The sequence below is a fragment of the Rutilus rutilus genome, assembly GCF_951802725.1.
Source record: "Rutilus rutilus genome assembly, chromosome: 11".
NCBI classification, from domain to species: Eukaryota; Metazoa; Chordata; class Actinopteri; order Cypriniformes; family Leuciscidae; genus Rutilus; species Rutilus rutilus.
The window spans coordinates 3,322,609-3,344,429 of record NC_140216.1 but is presented as its reverse complement, the minus strand read 5'-3'; the positions used below and the strand labels follow the sequence as shown (position 1 = coordinate 3,344,429).

The window sequence follows — 21,821 nt, the reverse complement described above, 5'->3', positions numbered from 1 at the left end:
TGTTGTAACACTTTAAATACAGCCTCCCAAAACACATGCTCACCATTTCATTAAAGAAGACAGAAGAAATACTTTTAAAGCCACTAAAGGTTGCACTTTGGTCACTACGTTACATCAGACCAAGGCCTTTGTACACTGTAAAAAAAGAAAAGTTGACTTAACTTAAAATTATAAGGCAACTTGCTGCACAGATTTTTTGAGTTGACTCAACTAATAGAGTTTAGTTGAGTCAACTCAAAAAATCTGTGCAGCAAGTTGCCTTATAATTTTAAGTTAAGTCAACTTTTCTTTTTTTACAGTGTACATGGAGAGAGCTGAAACAGCTGAAACAATACATTCTTCATATCCGTAAATGCGCCAAGTTCGCCAACTGTGTGACGTCAGCAGGCAAACATCATGCATATATGTGTTGCTTAAGTTTCGGGCAGGATCACAGTCACACCCTGAACCTTTTTCTGTAAAGTGAAAGCTTGTCAAATGTTGCAGGGAGGAGCTTAGAGTCAAAATACACTTTGTGCTAGATCTGCACAAATGGATCATATGCTCTAGACCAGGAAACGGGTAAGTCTGCATTCATGCTTATCAATGATTGGCAAAGCTTAAATAACAAATAGATAAAATGTGGTTTCACGGTATGTGCCACAAAGTTAACTAGCTTAAACATTCCTGTAAATTATAATGATTGTGCGTGTGTGCCATTCTTTTGTTCTTGTTGCAAGATACACATATAAATGGATCAAAACATCCCTGACGTCTGTGTCTTACTTTTCATTTATGTTCTCAGTCTTAAAATTTATGAAAGCCATAAAAACAGGGTGTATGCTCTTTGGCTGTAAAACAATAATGTCTTCAGGCGTATTTCATTTGCATTGACACTGCATGTACATTTCAGGCAGGATTGAGCGTTGGAGGATCAAGCACTGAATCTGAGACCTTGGGATATTCAACGCTCCATCATGGAAAGTCAAAGGAGAATGAGATCAGGTAATGAGGAGGATATTGTGGTTCTGAGGTAATTGTATGGCGTGTGGTTTTCAGAATAACCTGTTTTGTTTCTGTTACGATAGATGTAGTTTCTGCTGGACCTCCTGGAGATGATATTTCACCGGAGCTGGACCGCTTGATCAGGCAGAGAGGTCGAGATCTACGGCTGCGTAAGGTTGACCAACAGAAGGCTGTGAAGATAGTAAATCATCTGATCGAAAGCCTTCTGGAATTCCTGAAGAATAACGAGGATCAGCCCTTCTTCAGGAACGTCTCGGTTCTCACCAGCGGCAGCTACTATGAGATGGTGAAGGTGAGAAATATGAACACTGACAAAAATCAGCTAGTAGTGTCTGATAGAAAGAGTTTAGGTTGGTATCAGGAATTAATATACAATACTGTTCAAAAGTTTGGGATTTTGTAAGAAATTAATGCTTTTATTCAGCAACAAAGAGCATTAAATTGATAAAAAGTGACAGATTTCCATTTATTTTTTGTATTCATCAAAGAATCCTGAAATATATATTTCACGGTTTCCACAAATATAAGAAGCAGAACCACTTTGTAGTGATAATAATAAAAAAAATTGGCTAAAAATTCTGCTTTTATCATAGGAATAACTTATATTTTAGCATATATTCACATTGAAAACAGTTATTTTAAATTGTAATGATATTTCACTATTTTTTACTGTATGTTTGAGCAAATAAATGCAGCCTTGGTGAAGCAGAAGAGAAACATCTTATACCAACCCCAAACTTTTCAACGGTAGTGTAATACATCTCGAAAGAACAATGTAATGACTGAAATTATTCACGAATGTTTGAAGTAATGCGTAATGACACACATGAATTTTATTACCAAACAGATCAACAAACCCAACGAGTTTGACATTATGCTGAAACTGAAAGTCCCAAGGATTGTAATGTCAGAACTGGAAGAATATCGAGGACTGTTTTATAATGTGAAGCTTTTAAAAGCCACACGCGAAGAAATCAAGCACTTTCTTCTGGAAGATGAACGAACCATCTCAGCCTCCAAAATCAGAGATGAAATGCACCGCTTGGTCCGCAAATTCATCAGCAGTCATTTTAAAGGTGTGTGATCAGTTTCTCAACAAGTTCACTTACATGTTCAGATGGCTCTTTTATACACTAACAGTTCAAAGTTTTTTTATTTTTTTTCATTTTTACTCCCAAAAATACAGTAAAAATAGTAACTCTCTGAAATATTATTACAATTGAAAATAGCAGTTTTCCATGTGAATATATTTAAAAATGTAATTTATTCCTGTGATGCAAAGCTGCATTTTCAGCATCATTACTCCAGTCTTCAGTGTCACATGATCCTTCATATGCAGATTTGCTGCTCATGAAACATTTCTGATTATTATCAATGTTGAAAACAGTTGTGCTGCTTAAAATCAGCTTGAAACAGAACATGCGTTATTCTTTTCTTCCGTATTGTGACGTATATCCGAATGAAACGGCTGCTCAAACAAGAAAAAAATGCAGGACGGGACTTGATTTTGTTCATGTGAAAACTCAAAACTGTGATGCATTTTTTAGCTGGAATCTTTGATGAATAGAAAGTTCAGAAGAACAGCATTTATTTGAAGCAGAAATCTTTTTTTTACATTATAAATTTATCTTTTGGTCAGTTTAATGCATTCTTTCTGAATAAATATAGTCATTTCTTTCTTTAAACCTAAACTTTAGTGATGTATCGTATACATTTGAGATTGTTTTTGGTTCTGTCGCCCCTCACAGGTAAAGGTTGGGTGATGTGCAGGAAACTGATCAATTCACCGGCGGTGACTCTTGAGTTTCACAACAAAGAGAACGAAGATGACATGATGTCTGTAGATATCGTACCTACTCTCGAGGTGCCACAAGGTTGGCCACAAGCGGCACGGGCCGGTCCCAATATAAACAACTGGCTTGGAAAGAAATGCCGCCGCCAGATGGTAAGTAAGGCTGTGTATTTCGTCCCGAAGAGACCTAAAGGAAGAAACCTCAAAGACGATGCCAAAGGTATGCTGGAAGTTATTTCTTTCTTTCCTTTGGCAATCATTTAAGACATTTTTCCTTGTCTAGAATCTTTTTGGCGTTAAGTGTAATTTTTGTAAAATTTGTCAAAAACCCTATAGGGTTCTGTATAGAAGCTTTTTATTTATATATTTGCGGTATGTGTTTTCAGAGAGCTGGCGGATATCCTTCTCTCATATTGAAAAAGAGATGATGCAGTATCATGGCAATAAGAAGACGTGTTGTGAGAGTTCTTCCAATAAGTGTTGCCGGTAAGTAGGTTCATATTAGGATGGTTAAAAGGTTTGGTCACCCAAAAAAAATGAAAATTCTGTCATTAATTACTCACCCTCATGTCGTTCCAAACCCATAAGACTTTTATTCATCTTCAGAACACAAATAAAGATCTTTTAAATGAAATATGAGAGCTTTCTGTCCCTCCATTGACAGCTATGCAACTACCACTTTCAAAGATGTAAAATAAGTCTCTGATGTCCCCAGAGTGTGTGTGTGAAGTTTTAGCTCAAAATACCCCACAGATATTTTTATATAGCATGTTAAAGTTGTCACTTTTTGAGGGGTGAGCAAAAACGCACCATTTTTGTCTCTCTCCCTTTAAATGCAAATGAGCTGCTGCTCCCAGCACAGGGGGCGGAGCTACAACAGCTCGCACTCACACAGACCAAGCGTGCCGCACAAGCCCTGAAAAGTGAAGCCAAAACGTCTCGATCGCCCCCCGGTGACTGGTCCTAGTATAGGTCATAAGCCCCGCCTCCCCATGTTATTCAACGGGACGTGAGACCAACTAAACAATTAAATTACACTTCAAATATCTTTTTTCCAAAGGTGGTTTCTTTCATTTGCTGTCGTTTTTATCACGCTGATGTAAGTTCAAGTGTCTGTTTCAAAAATAAGTTGGTTTTTAGTTAGTTACGTGATGCGGTGGTGTAATGTCATGATTGACAGCTGTGATTGACAGGTTCTCGAGCGAAGTAGTCACTGAAGCACCAACGGACATTTTTTTCGGGATCTTCGGAGGACTGAGGAGATTGTATTTACTTTATTTTAACAAGCCTCTTGTCGTACTGCAATCAATTTTTTAAAAAGTGTGCAGAATCCACTCTCCCTGAGTGCATTCTGCGAGAGTGAGGGCGGAGCGTTGATTTCGCGGCTTTACTTCCTGCTCACTACTGCGCAGGTCTGGTCCCGAGATCGCTACTGCGCAGGTCTGGTCCCGAGATCGCTACTGCGCAGACTCAAGTTCCAATATGTCAGCGCCATATCGGGACTCTGGCGGCTTCAGTTCTCATCAATGGAAGAGAGCGAAGGGGCGTCGTCCATCTTTTTTTACAGTCTATGACACAGACATGCACTGAAAATTTCAAAAACGTTTAGCCTTTTATGTTCAAACTAGAGTCAGACAATGATGGAGAAACTCAAGAAGAAGTTTATGTAGCTTATGTGTAAGTTATCTTCTAGTCATTGATTAGCATATTCTGTCTTGATAATCTATAAATCGTGTTCCGGGGGCGGGTTTATGTAAATTTTAGGGTTAGTGATGTCACTAACCCGGGAGGAAGCTTGTGTAGTTCCTACCAGCCGTTTGTTGTAGTCCTTAAAAAGCTATTTAAAAAAAAGAAAATATCTCCCTTTGCTTTGAACTTTGAGCGTCGTAGCTTTGCAGATGTTGTTTATGCTCAAACAGCAACATTACACACCAACTAAAGTTAGAAAAGTGAAATCATATTCAACCACCCCTTTAAAGTAATCCATGTGACTCAGTGGTTTAACCAGTCCCTCCAGGATTTCACGATTTTTTTGTGTGATTTTTGCGATCAAAATGACTGATTTTGTGGTGGTAATTTCCAGAAATTTGTTAAAAAAAAAAGCGCTTTTTATATTTTATAATTAGGACATTTTGTATTATGTCAGATGCACAATAGTCACACATGACACAAATCACAAACAAAATGCATAAAGCTGGTTTATTTTGGTCATATCAAATTCTCGGCAAATTAACTTAAAACAACCTATGGGCAATTTTTCTACCTGACCTATGTAAATATTAACAGCAGGTGTAGTAATTTATACTGTATAACTGTGTATAAAACAAATTCAGTAATTCATAATCAAATGCATAATCAGTGGATAATTTACATTTTTTTTTTTTTAAATTGTGCTGTATTGTTGTTGCTTGATTAACATTAACACTGACAACAGCAGGTAAATTAGGTTACTGTCACTTTAAGACCTACTACAGTAATGACAAACGTCCCAATCAGTTATTACTACCAAAGTCCTTTTAGGCTTATTTGAAGTAATTGTAGCTATGTGTATTTGTTCAAGCGCTATAAAGAGAATTCAATACTCTAACGGTGACAGGCGGTGACACGCAGTCAGTCAGTCAGTCACACACACAAACACACACTGTCAGGCAGTCACTCAGTCAGAGACAGACTTTTGCGTTGTATTCAGCGATCGCGGAATCGCGGAAAAACTGGAGGGACTGTTTAACCTTGATTTTATAAAGCAACGCAAGTGCTTTGTTTGTGCAAAAAAGCATAATTTACCACTTTAATAACAAAATCTCCAACGCACGTTCACGAGAGCACAAATACGCATTTGTATTGTATTGACGCGAAAGTAGCCCTTGTTGCGTGAATGTGCATTGGAGATTCATATTTTGTAAATAAAGTAGTAAATTATGCTTTGTTGCACAAAGCTGCTTCATTAAATTGAGGTTAAACCACTTGAATTACTTTAATGATGTCTTACCTACATTTCTGGGCCTCGAAAGTGGTAGTTGCGTCGCTGTCAATGGAGGGACAGAAAGCTCTCAGATTTCATCAAAAAGATCTTCATTTGTGTTCTAAAGATGAACGAAAGTCTTACAGGTTTGGAACGACATGAGGCTGAGAAATGAATGACAGAATTTTCATTTAAAGTCATGCTTCCCCAAACCTGTTCTCTCCTCTCCTAGGAAACGCTGTTTGCAGCTTCTCAAGTGTCTGATTGAGGGACTGAAGCAGCGTTATCCCAAAGAGCTTGAGCCTCTGTGTTCCTACCATGGGAAAACAGCCTTCCTCCACGTGCTCTCAGACCGAGTGCAGGATTCCCTCTGGTCTCCAGGCCAGCTGTCTGTCTCCTTCATGAATCTGTTTGGATACTTCGAGCGACGTGTGCTAGATGGTTCACTACCCCACTTCTTCGTTTGCCACCATAATCTGTTCTCTCCGCCTGCGTTTTCCAAAAAAGCGCTTGCATTTCTGACCAATGTCCTGAAGGAGCAAAGAGAACTGGGGCTCCCTGTTTTAAAGGTGCCGAGTCCTTCCGCTGCTCTTGTTCCTGATACTGATGTTACTGATGTTCAGCCAAACCCAATCAATGGCACTGACAGAACTGTTGCCTTACGCTCTTTCAGGCATGTCTATATCGGGTTGATGGTTGTTATTGTGTGTGTTGGAATCGGATGTGCATTTCAAAAATGATTTTGTAGAATCCTCTCCAAATGGAAAGATGGGCATTATCATTGTGCAATAAAATATCTTTGTTTTTTTATTAATTTTTACAAATTTTAAATCATGCAAAAGATCATTTATGCCATACGCTTAAATTATTTTTGTGTTTTCTTCCTGCCAGAAATGTAGTCAAAAACAGTGCATGTAAACTCTTTTTTTTTTGTATGGATCTTTGTGAACTGTGTAAATAAACATGTTAAAAATATCTCCAGTATCATTTCATATTTGAAAAACATATTTGATTTCCATATTCTGAAGAATAAAATAATAATAATAATAAAATAATAAAATTATATAGGCTAGTAAAACTCTGATCTTCCTTACCTCATAAAGTGCAATTTATCTCTATAAATTTAGGCCTAGTACAATTTGGTACTTTTCAAAAGCGACTAACTTTTGATTAAGACAACATGTTTGAACTTCGGATGTGAAATCTGATTTAATAAACTCCTATTTTCCGAACAAATTTGCAGGTAATATGACATAAGATGGTGCTCTCTGGATCTCAGTCATAAATATGTCACATATGTGTCCACAACAGTGCAACAAAAAATAAGTTGGACTTCAAAAGTCCAATTTTTATTTTATTTACTTTTTTTTACAGGATCTTAAACATTTTCAACCCTTATACATATATCAAATATGTACACTTATTCCAGCACAATTTAACAATCCCATTTCAGACTAAAGTAAGGACATCTATTTTGATTTTATGAGTCGATACCGGAAGCTCGTCCTTGAGCGCAAAGCATGATGGAAAGTGTAGTTCTGAGTGTTTCAAACGCAACATAAATGTTCTGCGCCGGAAGTGTATCGTCCTTTTCTTAGTGATCAAACATGGCGGTGAGTACAGCATAAATTGTGATCACGAAGGAGTATCATTAAAATCAACAAACATCTGCTTGTTTCTATGCAATAATCACATAAAGCACACCGTTTTCAGTCGCTGTTGATGTGACTAACAGAATGATGGTAATATTTGTGGCCAGAATGATATGATGCGGCGTATATTGGCGTTAGCTTCACTGTAGTGCCGACACGGCATGTCATTGACTCGTTTAAAGTTACGTGTGTGTTTCCAATACTGCCTGAACTTTTTTTCTATGAAAAAAATAGTATCCGGATGAATAACCGAGAGCTCGGTTGTATGTAGTGCTCGATATGACAGCATGTTGACTCGTAATGCCATGCTAGCTCCTCTCCAAATGGTGGATATGTCCGGGCATGTTCATTAGAGTTCGCCTCTTATTTTAAGAGCTTACGCCACCAGTACGTGTTATAACCCAAAACGCCTATGGTTTTATTTGATCTACAGCTTTAGTATGATATTTAGAGAGCTGGTGCAGGTTTGTGAGAGACTGTTAATGACAGCGATGTGTTTCTCTGTACAGGAACAGTCCGAGAAGAAGGAGAACCCAATGAAGGAGCTTCGCATCCGCAAGCTGTGCCTGAACATCTGTGTGGGAGAGAGTGGAGACAGACTGACAAGAGCTGCTAAAGTGCTGGAACAGCTGACAGGACAGACTCCTGTCTTCTCCAAGGGTAGGTGACTTCTTCCATCTCCTTCCAACATGCAAAAATGATCTAGAAATATCCGAATGCATGCGTTTTTTCCCTGTTTACACTGTCATAGAACACATCCGATCTGTGTCACATATGAGCAAAAAATCAGAATTGGGTCACATTTCACTGACAGTGTAAACGAGGTCTAAATGTCATAATCATTTGTTAACAAACAAGTATTCATTACTTCATTGAGCTCATTGTTTCTTCATTGAATTGCATTGTTTAAATTAACTCTTTCGCTAACTCTGATTTATATGTACATTTATGAAATGCATAAATGACAGTTACATCTGATAACAGATCACTAAATTGTAATGTGGATTCATGCGTTTTCTGGAAAGCTGCTTTGAAATGATGTGTATTGTGAGAAGCGCTATACAAATATGTGATTTGAATCTCTGCTGTACCTCATGAATGTGGAGTGACGCTTGTCACTGTTTGTAGAGTTGTGCCATGCATTAATTGCAAATGTTTCCCACCAGCCCGCTACACTGTGCGATCCTTTGGTATCCGTAGAAATGAAAAGATTGCAGTCCACTGCACGGTCCGTGGAGCCAAGGCCGAGGAAATCCTGGAGAAGGGACTAAAGGTGAGAGGAATGTGTTTATTGGAATTGACTAATCGGGGATATTTGGTGCATTACAATTAGCCATGACTGTACCTCTATCCCTCACACTGTGTGAGCTCGGACACTCGGGAGGTCGTGAGCCATTGCACGTGTTACAAGTCCGTTATTCTTGTGTATCCAGACCTTCAGACTCACGACTCAGCTTTCATTGGCTGAGGAGCGCCCAGAGAGGCCGTCTGACTGACATGTAAAGCAACCATTAACAGTTTTGTTTTGTTCAGCGTCATGTTTAGGGGTGTGAAAATGTAAAGTCGATACAATAACAGACCGAAACTCTTGGATGCAGTTTAAAGGGTATGCCGAAAAGAGAAATTAAAAGACTTGGTGAAAAGCAGAGAACAGCACAGAACTCCTTTCAACAAAACCACTAGTGTATTTGTGTGTCAGTGTATGTACAGTATAGCCACTGGGATGTAATATTCATAAATCTAGCCTATGTGACGTGGTTGTGTATGATTTGGCAATAGAAAACAGCCTATACACTGATAAAAATCAGGCCGTAAGCTTGCTCGTAATTCCTCACACAATGCGAGCCGTTCGAGCATCAATATTTCCACTGTTTCTCCCGAGAGAAAAAAAAATCACCTGTGAGCTCATACAACAGCAAACATTTAGACGGTGTACTCCCAACTTTATAGTCCACAGTGGGCTTTAAAAAAAAAAAAAATTCATTGTTTGATTTGTTTTTATTTTGTCCAGGTGCGCGAGTACGAGTTGAGGAAGAACAACTTCTCAGACACCGGAAACTTTGGCTTTGGTATCCAGGAACACATTGATTTGGGCATCAAGTACGACCCAAGCATTGGCATCTACGGCTTGGACTTCTACGTGGTGAGTGACATAATGACGATAATGTGCACTCATTTACACTACAGCTGAACCGGTTATAATTAAGGCTTTTAGGAGTTTGATTTTGAGTTATGTATTTGTTTTTTGTCACTATGCTCAGGCTGGCTGAAATTAGTAGTTAAATGGATGTTGTAAAAATGGGTATTTGAGGGATACCGTGCAGAACGGATGAAAGCAATCGCGTAATTTAAGCTTAACCTGTAACTGCTGTGTTTCTGTGATGGAAATGAATAAGCGTTCCTTACCTGTTTACTACAGGTTCTTGGCAGACCCGGTTTCAGTATTGCTGACAAGAAGAGGAAGCAGGGCCGCATCGGCGCCAAGCACCGGATCCGCAAGGAGGAGGCGATGCGCTGGTTCCAGCAGAAGGTGTGTGTTTAAATACCTGTTACACAACTTGACTCCATTCCCAAACAGTCCATGTTCTAGAATATCTACTTGTTTGCACAGTTTGCTGGCCCTGTTTGGCTCAATACTGCGTTCCAGTGCTTCCTTTACTCTTTACTGTTGATTTGATGCTAGACAGACATCTAGGTCTGCTGTTTTTGCAGCGGTAGCTCTGATATTGAGTTTTTATTTCTTCCAGTTAAATAATTTAGAGTGAGCCGGATGTTGTAAAATCCCAAAATTGTACTGTTAAAATAGGCAAACAAGTGGTTCAATCATTCAAGTTTCATGATGGAAAGAAATTGTCTAACTAGTTTCAGTTTCTGCAGTGCATTCCATAATTATTTGCTTTTTATTATTAATCTTTTAACCTGTCAGAAGTTCAAGCCTCTTATTGTATATAGATTTACTGAATCTCTAGTGCTGACTATATTGATAATTTCATCTTGGTGTTCTCCAATTCAGTTCAAATGTTTTTATACACGTAGGCTGTAATGTAGAAACATGCTTTTTCTGTGAAGCTACTTTGAAAGTGTGTGTGTGTGTGTGTGTGTGTGTGTGTGTGTGTGTGTGTGTGTGTGTGTGTAAAAAGAACTATACATGTAAATGTAAAAACACTGTATAAGTCCAGTGTGTTTTCTGTTCTTCTGAATTTGCTTACACCATTTTCTTTGTCTTTCAGTATGATGGCATCATCCTCCCCGGCAAGTAAAGGACCATCATTTTTGAATATGTAAAAAATAAAAGAAAAAGCCCAAATTTTATGCAGTCCGTGTGTCTTTATTTGTGTGAAGTACAGTTGTGGTGTTGCTCAATTCACATCTTGTATTTGTGACAAATTATGACACATGAAACGACTAAATAGCAAGCGATTTAAAATCCTAAATATCAGCTGTACTTGTTTGTATACTGTAAAAAAAAAAATCATGATTTTCCATCTTTGTCAAATCAACTTCGATCAGGGTTCCTATGCGTTTTTGCAAAGTATGGAATTTGATTTGAATTATTACCAAGTATGGAAAAATGTTTTTCCCTTTAGTTTTCTAAAACATAAAATGATCTTACAAGCAGCGTGATTTCATGGCAAAAGATTAGTGATTGTCGAACACTACTGAATGAATTCAATGTGCACATTTTCATTACTCAACTTTACCAAAAGCGAGTCTCTTTTGAGACTAAATGATTTTAGCTTTAATGCTACTTAAACCAGCAACAGATAAAGGAGCAAACGATCATCTAAATTAGACTACTTTGCTGTTTGGTGATTGTGCAACATCAAACCAGAGGTCAGAGGTGATTATATGCAGGTTATAAAGCGGTTTAGGTTTCTTCTCATCATGTAAGTGCATCTATGAATCATTTGTTGAACATGGTCTGAAAATTATTTTATCAACTGAAGTTTTTAGTTTCAGTGAACTCGATTTTAAGGCGATCCGGTTCCTTTCAGTTAAAATTATTTATTTTTTTTGTAGTGTAGGTGATACCAATTTTTGGGAGAGCTTATCCCTTGATATCCTTGGATCAGATTTATGTGGTGATGCGAAATGCTTTTTGAAGTACATCTGTTTCATTACCAAAACACTCCCTTCTGCCAGTTGAGGCTGGACTGGTGACCGATTGTGTCATTTCATGTTTAAGTGAGAATTACAAAGGAATGAAGAGACATTTTTATTTTGTAATCAATTTTGATTTATTTAGTTAAATCCCAGACACACTCCAGACTCCTAAATCTGCTACTTTTTCTATTTTGTTCTTCAATCATTGACCTTTTTCTTGGGTATTTTAACTGGTTCTCTTTAGAAGGTCTTTATCATACAATTATAGGTAGTTGTTGTGACCACTACACATGCAGGTAAAGACCCTTAATGACACTTTAAACAAGAATTATATCAATCGATATGGTAAGCATGAGACCTTTTATCGATAGCAAGTCTATAGACTAACTGGGTTAATATGTGTGGTGTTATGCACAATCTTTGGTTGGCAGTATCAATGCATTGGTGCCTTAAGTGTGTGTCTATGGGGGCATTGACATTTGCACTGTGCCTCTTTGCATATAAAAAAAAACCTTAAGTACCCCTGAACAACTTTTAAAAGCCAGACCCAATAACTGCAAGAGAGAAAACTGATAAACTTGATTAAAATAAAAAAAAGCAATAAATAATGTGAGAAATAAATAAACTGATGCACTTGATTCAGTACTACTGAATTTAGCATGTTTTTTTTGATGATCCCACAATTAAACTGCCCCTGATAGCACATGTACATCTCGGAGACGTTTATTTGATGTGTGTGTTTTCATCTGCAAGATGTGTTAAGAGTGTTTGCTCTTCTTTAATACGTCCCGTCAGATGCTAAATAGACGATTTGAAATGTCTTTAAGATGTTTATAATTTAGAATGTATGTAAAACTGATTTTTAAAGATGTTTGCTCTCCAGATGAGCTGCTCTTTAACAGAAATCTTGGAGACGTACGTGTGCTATCCGAGGCATGGCTCAATTTCTAAAACTCAGAAATATCACTAAATTCCTCGCACTGCTGAGGCTGAAATGTAACTTTCACATTCTTTATAAGTAGGTCCTAGATAGTACCTTTTCTTTAAACTCTCTACCTAAATGCATCTTTGGAGTTTAAGAACAACAAGACTTCTGTGCTGGCTTTTCCCTTTATGTTGTTACTCCTTACTTTCTAATCTCTAAATTTCCATTTCACCAATACGTCCCTCTCTCTCGCTATCTCTCGCTCTCTCTTTTCTACACTCTAACAATCTCTTCTTTCACCGTGTCTCTCTCTTGCTCTTTGACTTTCCCCAGCTTTCATTTCTCATGCGGTGTTGTGCTGTGTAACACTGCTGTGGTCTTCATGGGAAGGGGTGTTTCGGTGTCTCCGGGACGCTTGACGTGGGGGCAAAGGTAGGGCACAGCAAGACACTCCCACTATGGGTTCTGGCAGGTCTTCCACTGTGGACCAGCTGTCAGTGCCTGGGTCAAAGCGCTGGACCGCTGCCTTGTAACGTTTCTCTTCTTCATTCCACCCACCCAGCAGGTACAGGTGATCTCCAAGTGGGGAAATGCCAGCTGTGCTCACTCCTAAGGGAAGGCTTGCCGCTCTTGTCCACTCCTTGCTCTCAGGGGAGAAGACTTCCACGGTCATTACATCAATGCGGACTCCACCGAGACCGAGCTGGCTTCCACCTACAACGTACACCTTCTCACCTACTGTTGCAGAGCAGTGCCATCCTCGAGGTGTTTCCAACTCTCCCTGCTCGCTCCATGTGTCGGTGTTGATGCTATAATGGATGACCGAGCGAGAGTAAGCGCAGTTGACATAGCCGCCAGTCACCAAGATGTCTCCTGATGGTAGGACTGCACTGGCATGGCAGCATCGTGGCATATCCATTGGCGTACGGAGCTGCCAAGTGTTGGTAGAGGGCTGGTAGCTCTCAATAGTGGCCAAGAGGCCTTCGGTGTTACGCCCACCAATGGCATACAGCCGTCCACCAGTGGCCACCAAACTGAAATGTGTACGTCTTTGGCGCATGCTGGTCAGATGCAGCCAGGTGTTGAAGCGAGGATCATATCTGAGGGTAAAGCGGACGGTCAAATAGATTTTAGACCAATCGTGTTTCTGGAGTGCAGAGTTTAGCTGAAACCTGCTCAAACACACACTTGCCTGAAAGTACCTAGTAATATTTAAGCTTTCGATTAGCTGGCGTGTTTAATCAGGTTTCTAACCTCTATCGCAGTGGTCTCAAACTCAATTCCTGAAGGGCCACAGCTCTGCACAGTTTAGCTCCAAACAGCTCCAACTCACAGCTACTTGGAAGTTAAAGGGATACTTCACCGATTAGCATTAAGCTTTGTATCAGTAGAAACCCGGTAGTATTTTCGAATGACCGTGCTTCCCTCCCTCATGTCCCCCTGAGACGAGAGATTTCTGTATTGTGCGTCTGGAAAAAAACCTGTGATGACGCAAAAATGGTCATTTAGCTCATCAGAGGCTTTATTGTCCAGAGGCGAGAGACTCCAGCCAGTAGGAGGAGCTCGCCCCGCATGTCTTCAACCCGCCCATAGGGGGATCTCACGATAAAACGACGTCTTTTCAGTTTCGAGTCACTAGTAGCCTAGTTGTGTCATTTCTTCCGGATGCTGCCCTCTGTAACCGGTAGGCGTGGCTTGGGAGTGGCCTCGTAGGGCAGCGAAGCAAGTGCATTCTGGGAGTTGTTGTCTTTCATCCACATGAGCCAAATTTGGCTTTTCTCAGTCAAGAAGGCACCAACTTCTAAAATAATTGCACATTTCTACTACATAAATGACCCAATTTAAATACACATTCATCTTTTCAGCGGTGAAATACCCTTTAATAGTAATCCTGAAGACCTTGATTACCTTGATCAGGTGTGTTTGATTAGGTTTGGAGCAAAACTGTGCAGATCTGTGGCCATACAGGAATTGAGTTTGAGACCACTGCTCTATAGCAAGATGGCTCTCCAGGAGCAGGATTGGACCACTCCTTTATTAGACTAAATTATTTGTGATAACGCACCTGCTAAGAGTGCCAACAGCATGTTTAGCCTGGTTACGGGCATCATTCTGATCTTCTCCTCCTGCCACATACAGGAATCCATCCATCACAGCCACACACTGGTTGAAGCTCTTTGCTGGCAACTGAGTAAGATGACGCCATGTAGCCGTTCCCTCTCGAGGATCTCTCCACAGCACCTGGTGAGCAATCAAAATAAAATCAGAAATGTACAGTAGTCAACATTTGAAGTGGATCAAAAAGGTTGTCCTAAGACAAGAACGGGTATTGTTCAAAATTCATGCATAACTTTGATGAAAGGTTTTGATCCACTTCAAATGTTGACTACTATAGTCCTAGTCCATTCCTGCTCCTGGAGGGCCAGAGTTTAGCTTCAAACTTAATCAAACCTAGCCAAGGTATTCAGTATTACGAGACTGGTGTGTTGGAGCAGGACGGAGATAAACTCGCCCCTCCAGGAGTTGAACTGGACACCCGTGAATCAAAAACAGTTCAATATGTACCTCTCGACTCAGGGCACGCTCAGTTAGAGACGGGCGACCCCCAATGGTTAGAAGAGCGTTCTGGCTTCCCCGGACCTTTGAGCGCCGTGACTGCAGTGTGTTTTGCTGGTAAGGCAGCAAATGGTAGTTCATGGCATCCACCAGAAGACGGTGACACCGAGGATCTAGCATCATACGAGCCACTGGCTGGATCTCACTGACCAGCTCGTTGGCAGGGATGGTCTCTAAGCGCACATGAGACAGCACTTCTGCAGCATGTTCCTGCCTCTTTGGGTCAAAGTCTAACCACTTCATTGCCATCTAGATTGCAAGAAAAGTTAAAGTGAGTGATCCATATCTAGTATCTAATTCACTCTACTTTATAAATAGTGTTCATCCTGTGCATGTCTATATCCTTCTCGAGAGATCTCCTATCTCTTTTTATAGTATGTGCTATGTTTGCTGTATGTTATACTTAGCACTTAGCACTTACGAATTTTGCATCCGATGACCCCTTTAAGCTTTTGTAAAATCCCTATTCCTCCTGCGTTTTCATCCGTCTCTCCTTACACTGACCTGGAAGGTGGTGACCTCCGAGGGAAGAACTAGGTTGTCGTCTTGCAGGAAAGATGTGATCTGCTCCAGGGTGAGTTGGTTGAACTGGGCTGTCTCACAAAACCGGGCAAAATTCTCCAGAATGAAGCGCCGGGCGGCCTCGCGAACAGGCATCAGGCCGTACGCAGCGCCGATGTTCCATATGTACACACACGTGTGAGCGTTCAGCTCGGACATCATGAAGTCCATGCACATCTGGAGAAGATGAGGGATCTGCATTGTGCTCGCCGCAGACACAGTGCAGCCAATGGTGTACAGGGACATGTGCACACGGCCCAGGTAAGCAAATGTAATCACATTGGCAAGTCCTGAGGAGAAAGATAATACATATTTGTCATGGATATTTAATATACAGTCAAACCAAAAAATAATCAGACACCAGATATCCTTTTTTTTTAAACTAGTGGGTGCAGGACACCATAGTTCATTTATGTAAGTGAGGATAGCAAAAATAAAGTAAACTGTGACATATTATACCCAAAACTTCTTCATACAGTGACTACCAGTCAAATTTATACAAATTTGGGACCAAAAATTATGCAGACACTTTGACCTGACCATGTTTTGCTTAAGTGTTTTTTCTTTTTACACCACAGACTGAACAAAAATAAGCTTTGCTTGGTAATTGGTTAACCTAAATTGGTTTTATCCAATTGTGTCCTTAAATTTAACAGTTAACAGCTATTCAACCTAATTCATATGTGAGACAGTCTAACAGAAGGATGGCCAAAACCAGTGAAATATCAACTGATTTGATAATTCAGTTCTTGCGACTTTAGCGAATAAACTATAGCGAATAAACTGTGATAATGTGAGAAATGTTGAGGTGTCTGAATACATTTTGGTTTGACTGTAGATTATTACAGTTGTTTGGGTCACTTGAAATTTTTTGTAACTTTAACAAATGCAGGCATATCTGTAATTCTCAAGTGATCTTGAAGATCTAGTTGGTTTAGGTTTGCTAAATTTCGCAGGACAGTGGATCTCTGGATATGGCAAGCCGTTTTAACTTTTATTCATTTCCAGGATATGAATCCTTGATATCAACAATTCAGTTTTCACTAGTTACAATGATAGTTATTGATATCAGGAATTAGATTTCCACTAGTAACAATAATTCTTGATATCAACAATTGAATTTCAACTAGTAAAAACTATAATTCTTGATATCTGTAATTGTATTTTCACTAGTGAAATGTCACCATAGGCTGCCATTCAAAATCAATTGTTGATATCAAGAATTGATTTCGTACTTGTTGAAATTCCAATTCCACAGATTAGAAATACAAATCTTACTAGTAAAATTTTTTGATATCAATAATTCCATTTTCACTAGTGACAATGTTAATTTCTGATATCATGAATGTGATTGTTACTAGTAAGAAAGCCATTTTAGATATCTGAAATTATATTGATATCAGAAATACATGTTCAGATATCAAAAATATATTTTTTTTACTAGTAGCAATTCAATTGTTGATATCAAGAATAGACATTTCAACTAGTGACAATTGAATTCTTGATATCAGTAATTCGCATTTTTACTAGTAACAATGTAATTATTGATATCAAAAATTATATTTCTACTAGTAAGAAATCAGTTCTTGATATCAACAATTGATTTTGAATGGCTGCCTATGGTGACATTTCACTAGTGAAAATATAATTACAATTACATTTACAATTACATTTTTGATTTCAACAATTCATATCCTGGAAATGAATAAAAGTTAAAACGGCTTGCCATACTCTGGAAGCACCTCTGATATGTTTTAAGGCTTACCGAGAGGTGAGAGGGTAGGAAGCTCCAGTCGTTTGAGTCCGGGGTCTTTAGCCAGGACTTCACGAAGATACTGGCTGACTGAGGAAATGACTAGTTTGTGAACATCAAATGCCTTGGTTTTGCAGGCCAATTCCATGTCAGTGAGGAAGCGTTCCTGTCTCATGCGGCTCAGCTCCTCCAGCATCGCGGATCCATGCAGGGGACGGGTGAGCTCAGTGCCCAGGCCAAAACCCTTCTCCCCGGGTCGGATCACGGGGGGCGGCAGGGGAACCCCATTGAGCCGGTTCAGCTGCTCAATATTAAGGGGAAACTCCAGCTTTTTAACGCCCGGCTCTGGGACAACCACTCCACTCTCAACTGTTGTCAATTCAGGTATGGACTTCTTAGGTCGTGGTGACTTCTTTTTGGGAGCCATTGTAAATGTGTAGTGTAGGATAGCTTTCTAACCCTGACCCAATACCACTTGAAGGCTTGTTCTTTCACTGATTGACCAAGATAATAGATGGACAGACAGACGGACTACACTTGCAAACTAACAAAAGCAGAGTACGGTGAGTGATCCGCTTCAGCACACGCTGCCTGAAAAAAAACACAATAAACATACAGTATGAGCACAATAAACATGAAATGCTTCGTTATATCATGGTCAACATGGATGGGTTTACACTCGTGGGTTTAGCTCATCTTACTCTTTTACAGTGGGAGGATGTAAGGGTGATTGACAGGTGCATGTGGTCTCGAAGGGAGTTCCCAAAAAAGGATAGCCAGGGTTACAATTTATTATAAGCAAGCTGAGTCATTCACAAATAGCATGTACATCATTTTTTATTTTCATTCCAAATTGAAGATTTATAGTTAATATATTTATATAAATGTAGTTTGAGTGCTGTCATTTTTTAATCATTTAGTGTTTTTTTTGGTTTATTTAAATGATTTGTAATGAATTTGTGGGAACACTTTACAGTAAGGTTTCATTTGTTAACATTAGTTAACATGAACTAACAACGAAAAATGTTTCTAAAGCATTTATTAATCTCAGTTAATTGTTAATCTCAACATTTACTAATACATGATTAAAATCAAAAGTTGTATCTGTTAACATTAGTTATGAAGTTGAACTAACATGAACTATCAATAAACAGTTGTATTTTTATTAATTAATGTTTACAAAGATTAAGTACTGTAACGAATGTATTGCTCATTGTTAGTTAACAGTAGTTAATGCATTTACTAACCTTAACTAATGGAAAATTATTGCAAAGTATTACTGAATTTTATAAATTTGTTATAAATATTCCATGTAGTCTCTCCTTTGTTATGGGTGCATAAAAACGTAAAAAATTTGTACATTTTTTAAAGATTTTATTAGTAAGCATGTCATATTGCAGGACACGATGTATGCAGTTACATTACTAAATTGAATAATGAATATTTGCATTGAAAATTTTTATTATAGGATTCAGCCTGTAGTAGAGAATGTGTGGTTACTCTTATATTAGTAATCCCCACTCATCTGGCAGTTATTATAGATAACCAGGCATGTTACCACGCCATGCGAAGTCATTTCTTTCCGTAATCTCACTTATTTTTGCAAATTTGTATTGTTTCAGAAAGGGGATTGTGCTGTTATCAAAACCAGAACAAAGCAGTCCCCTCAGATAAACAAACGGTATGATTGGACTGTGATAGACAGGTGTGTTTATGTCTCTTCTAAAAATATACTAAAGCCACATAAGAAAAATGGCAGAGGTTGTGCATCTTAAATTACCCTCACACTGTCATCAGTCCCCTCCTGTCCTCTCTCACCCCAATCTCACCTTCAAACCACAACATAAAGGTCTCTCCGTGCTCTCAAAGTCAGATGCAGTTGCTTTCATTTAAGTGGAAATGCACGGAAATGACTCAATCCTTGTGCGCAGTGAATCCACCCATTTACCATGACAACCCTTCTCACCAGGGACTTAGATACACAAAAGACTGCTGCTCGAGTTTCAGCAACAGGTGTTCAAAATATGAGGGGTCTACTTTAAAAAGAAGAAATCGCAGCATCAGTTTTTATATGATTTAAATATAGATGTTGGACAATACAATGCTTAAACCCTGAATGTTAGGAAAGCAACATAATTTTTTTGGAATAAAATGACCTTTTTGTCTGGCTAAGGCTAATATGTTAAAATAAAATCAATCTCTGAGACATTTTAGTATATTGTCCAATCAGAGTACTGCATTTTTTTGTGATCCAACAACAAATCTTCCAAATGTTGGGCGCTAACCATAGACTGTAAAAAGGCGCTAACATGGCGAGATTGGTACTTTCAGTGCTGGGTGCATTACTTACAAATTGTAGTCAGTTACTGATTCCAAATGACATGACAAAAATTGTAGTTAGTAACGTGATCCATCAGATTACATTACTTCTTTTTGATTACTTTTAGATTACTTTTGACCTTTCTCGTTAGGATAATCTTGGACCATATTAATATAATAATACAAAAAGAGAGAAAATATATCCCATTCTTTGTCATCAACAACATGAAGTGCATGAAATGTTAAATGAAATCAGGGTTTTCCAGACTGGGGTTTGTGAGTTCAATGAAAAGCTGTTAAGCAATTATTTATTTAAAAAAAAAAAGATGAAACACTTACTAAAAAACATTTAATTAATTTACCTATGAATTATTAATTTATTTAATTAAACAACATCAGACAACTTCATTGTATTATTATTTATTATTATTAACTTAATTTTTAATCATTGACCTAACTTATTAGCTTAAAATCAGGAGGTACTTTTAGTAAATATATTAGGTCAAAGAACTTCAGCTGACAAAAAAAGTTAGGGAATCTCTGCATTGCATGTAAATATGAAATGACATGAACTTGTACATTTTAATGTGTCTGAAAGACAAAAGCCTTCTAAAGACAGTAATACATTGTCAGAAGTTGATTAGATATGCAATGTTTAAATGTTGAGAAAACGCTTGTGAAATGATTTCTGTATTTTCCGGTCTCAGTTTTCAGTGATAGTCACATGACTAGTAGCTGGTCTGTGTGCTATTCCACAAACCTGAAAGACCTTCTGAACATGTACAAGAAGTAGACTTTTATAGAAAGTAAAAAAAAAGTATGTTTTGTGACACTTAATATCATTTAGATCAAACCTGCAGTTGTCTGCATATGTTTAATGATTTCAGGAGTGTTGCAACATAATGTCCGTCATAAAAACACTCTGTCACTTCTTGTATTTCACCACAGCAGCTGCTGGCCCTGCTGACTATGACACACACACACACACACACGCACACGCACACACACACACACACACACACACACACACACACACACACACACACACACACACACACACACACACACAGCTATTAACAGCATAGAGAGAAAAATGCATGAGGAGGAAAGAATCAATGATTAAAATAATTTTCAGTAGTTTAATGAATGTTTCAGTGATGGGCATGCAACTATCTGACCCAGATAGACTAAAGAAAGTCAACCGGAGATCCTGTAAGATTGATGAAAAGTGATAGCTACATGTTGTTTAATCTGATGCTGTAAACATGATGTCCAGACACTCAATATGAGAGGTTAGAGGTAAGTAGAGGACAAGGACATTTCTATACCCCCGCGGAAAGGGAAGGATAAAAAGAGAGGATGAAGAGATTGAAAAGCAGCAGCTGTTACACATGTCAAGTCCTAAAAGCCGAATGCCAGGCTGTCTGTCTTCAGTCTAAAACGCTGTAGTGTCGTGGAAAGTCCTACTAACTATTTGTGTCCTCCAACAAGCTTCACCCTCTGCTGGTTATTTATAGAGAGTGAGAAACAACCCTCATGTCTTTATTTGTTTCACTCTGACAAGGGTCCGTTTAAATTTAGACCCCTTGACTACAGTGGGATGCCATTGATTAGAAATTAGGATTGTGAGAAGTCAGGGATGCATATCTAAAGTGATGTTTAGTTATCATCTCAAATAAACTGAAGCATTTCTACATGCACTAAGCATGTTAACTGATTCAAGCTTACATTACACCCAATTCATTTGTGAAGTGAACTCATGCATTAAAAGAATATCTAATGTTCTGTTGCTGTTAAAACATTCACACGCCAATGTCTTAATTTAACGTAGATGTATTATTACACCCTAATGCATTCATCAAAAGAAAGAAAAGCAGTCAGGATGTTTTACCTCTACTTTACAGCTCTCTTCCAGCTCTCCTTCTTTGTCCTCTCATTTGCTTTCTCCCAGTTCTTGAATCCACACCGTTTTCTTTCTCTTCTTGCTAATCTGTCTCTCTGTCTGTCTGTCTGTCTGTCAGGGCAGATCTCTGTCGGCAGCAGGAGTTAGTGGAGAAGATGAACCAACCACACAATCCTACCAGTCCCCAACCCCACCTACATATCCTTCTCCATATATATACAGCCACTCC

The 21,821-nt window shown here is 38.7% G+C and overlaps 4 protein-coding genes across 5 annotated transcripts in view; 2 read left to right on the top strand and 2 right to left on the bottom strand.

The window, feature by feature from the left end:
- The window catches only part of ppt1 (palmitoyl-protein thioesterase 1 (ceroid-lipofuscinosis, neuronal 1, infantile)), a 133,903-nt gene that overhangs the window by 34,617 nt on the left and 77,465 nt on the right, over positions 1-21,821 (bottom strand). The gene's annotated exons all lie outside the window — the stretch shown is intronic.
- On the top strand, positions 426-6,734 carry LOC311299539 (cyclic GMP-AMP synthase). Its single transcript, XM_084423128.1, has 7 exons — positions 426-561; positions 893-984; positions 1,068-1,297; positions 1,853-2,081; positions 2,754-3,017; positions 3,184-3,283; positions 5,992-6,734. Exons 2-7 carry the CDS (start codon positions 957-959, stop codon positions 6,497-6,499), a joined length of 1,359 nt encoding a protein of 452 aa, XP_084279254.1. The 5' UTR covers positions 426-561; positions 893-956; the 3' UTR covers positions 6,500-6,734.
- On the top strand, positions 7,269-10,718 carry rpl11 (ribosomal protein L11). Of its 2 annotated transcripts, XM_084423920.1 has the most exons (6): positions 7,269-7,372; positions 7,921-8,071; positions 8,578-8,684; positions 9,423-9,554; positions 9,831-9,941; positions 10,642-10,718. In XM_084423920.1, the coding sequence occupies exons 1-6, from the start codon at positions 7,367-7,369 to the stop codon at positions 10,669-10,671; spliced, it is 537 nt and encodes a 178-aa protein (XP_084280046.1). In that variant the 5' UTR covers positions 7,269-7,366; the 3' UTR covers positions 10,672-10,718. The 2 variants fall into 2 exon arrangements, with proteins under 2 accessions (XP_084280046.1, XP_084280045.1); XM_084423919.1 differs by lacking the exon at positions 7,269-7,372 and having other exon boundaries at positions 7,888-8,071.
- On the bottom strand, positions 12,270-21,784 carry klhl43 (kelch-like family member 43). Its single transcript, XM_084423913.1, has 6 exons — positions 21,581-21,784; positions 17,383-17,961; positions 15,561-15,907; positions 15,006-15,305; positions 14,506-14,681; positions 12,270-13,540 (listed from the first exon to the last, which is right to left on the bottom strand). The coding sequence occupies exons 2-6, from the start codon at positions 17,795-17,797 to the stop codon at positions 12,784-12,786; spliced, it is 1,995 nt and encodes a 664-aa protein (XP_084280039.1). The 5' UTR covers positions 17,798-17,961; positions 21,581-21,784; the 3' UTR covers positions 12,270-12,783.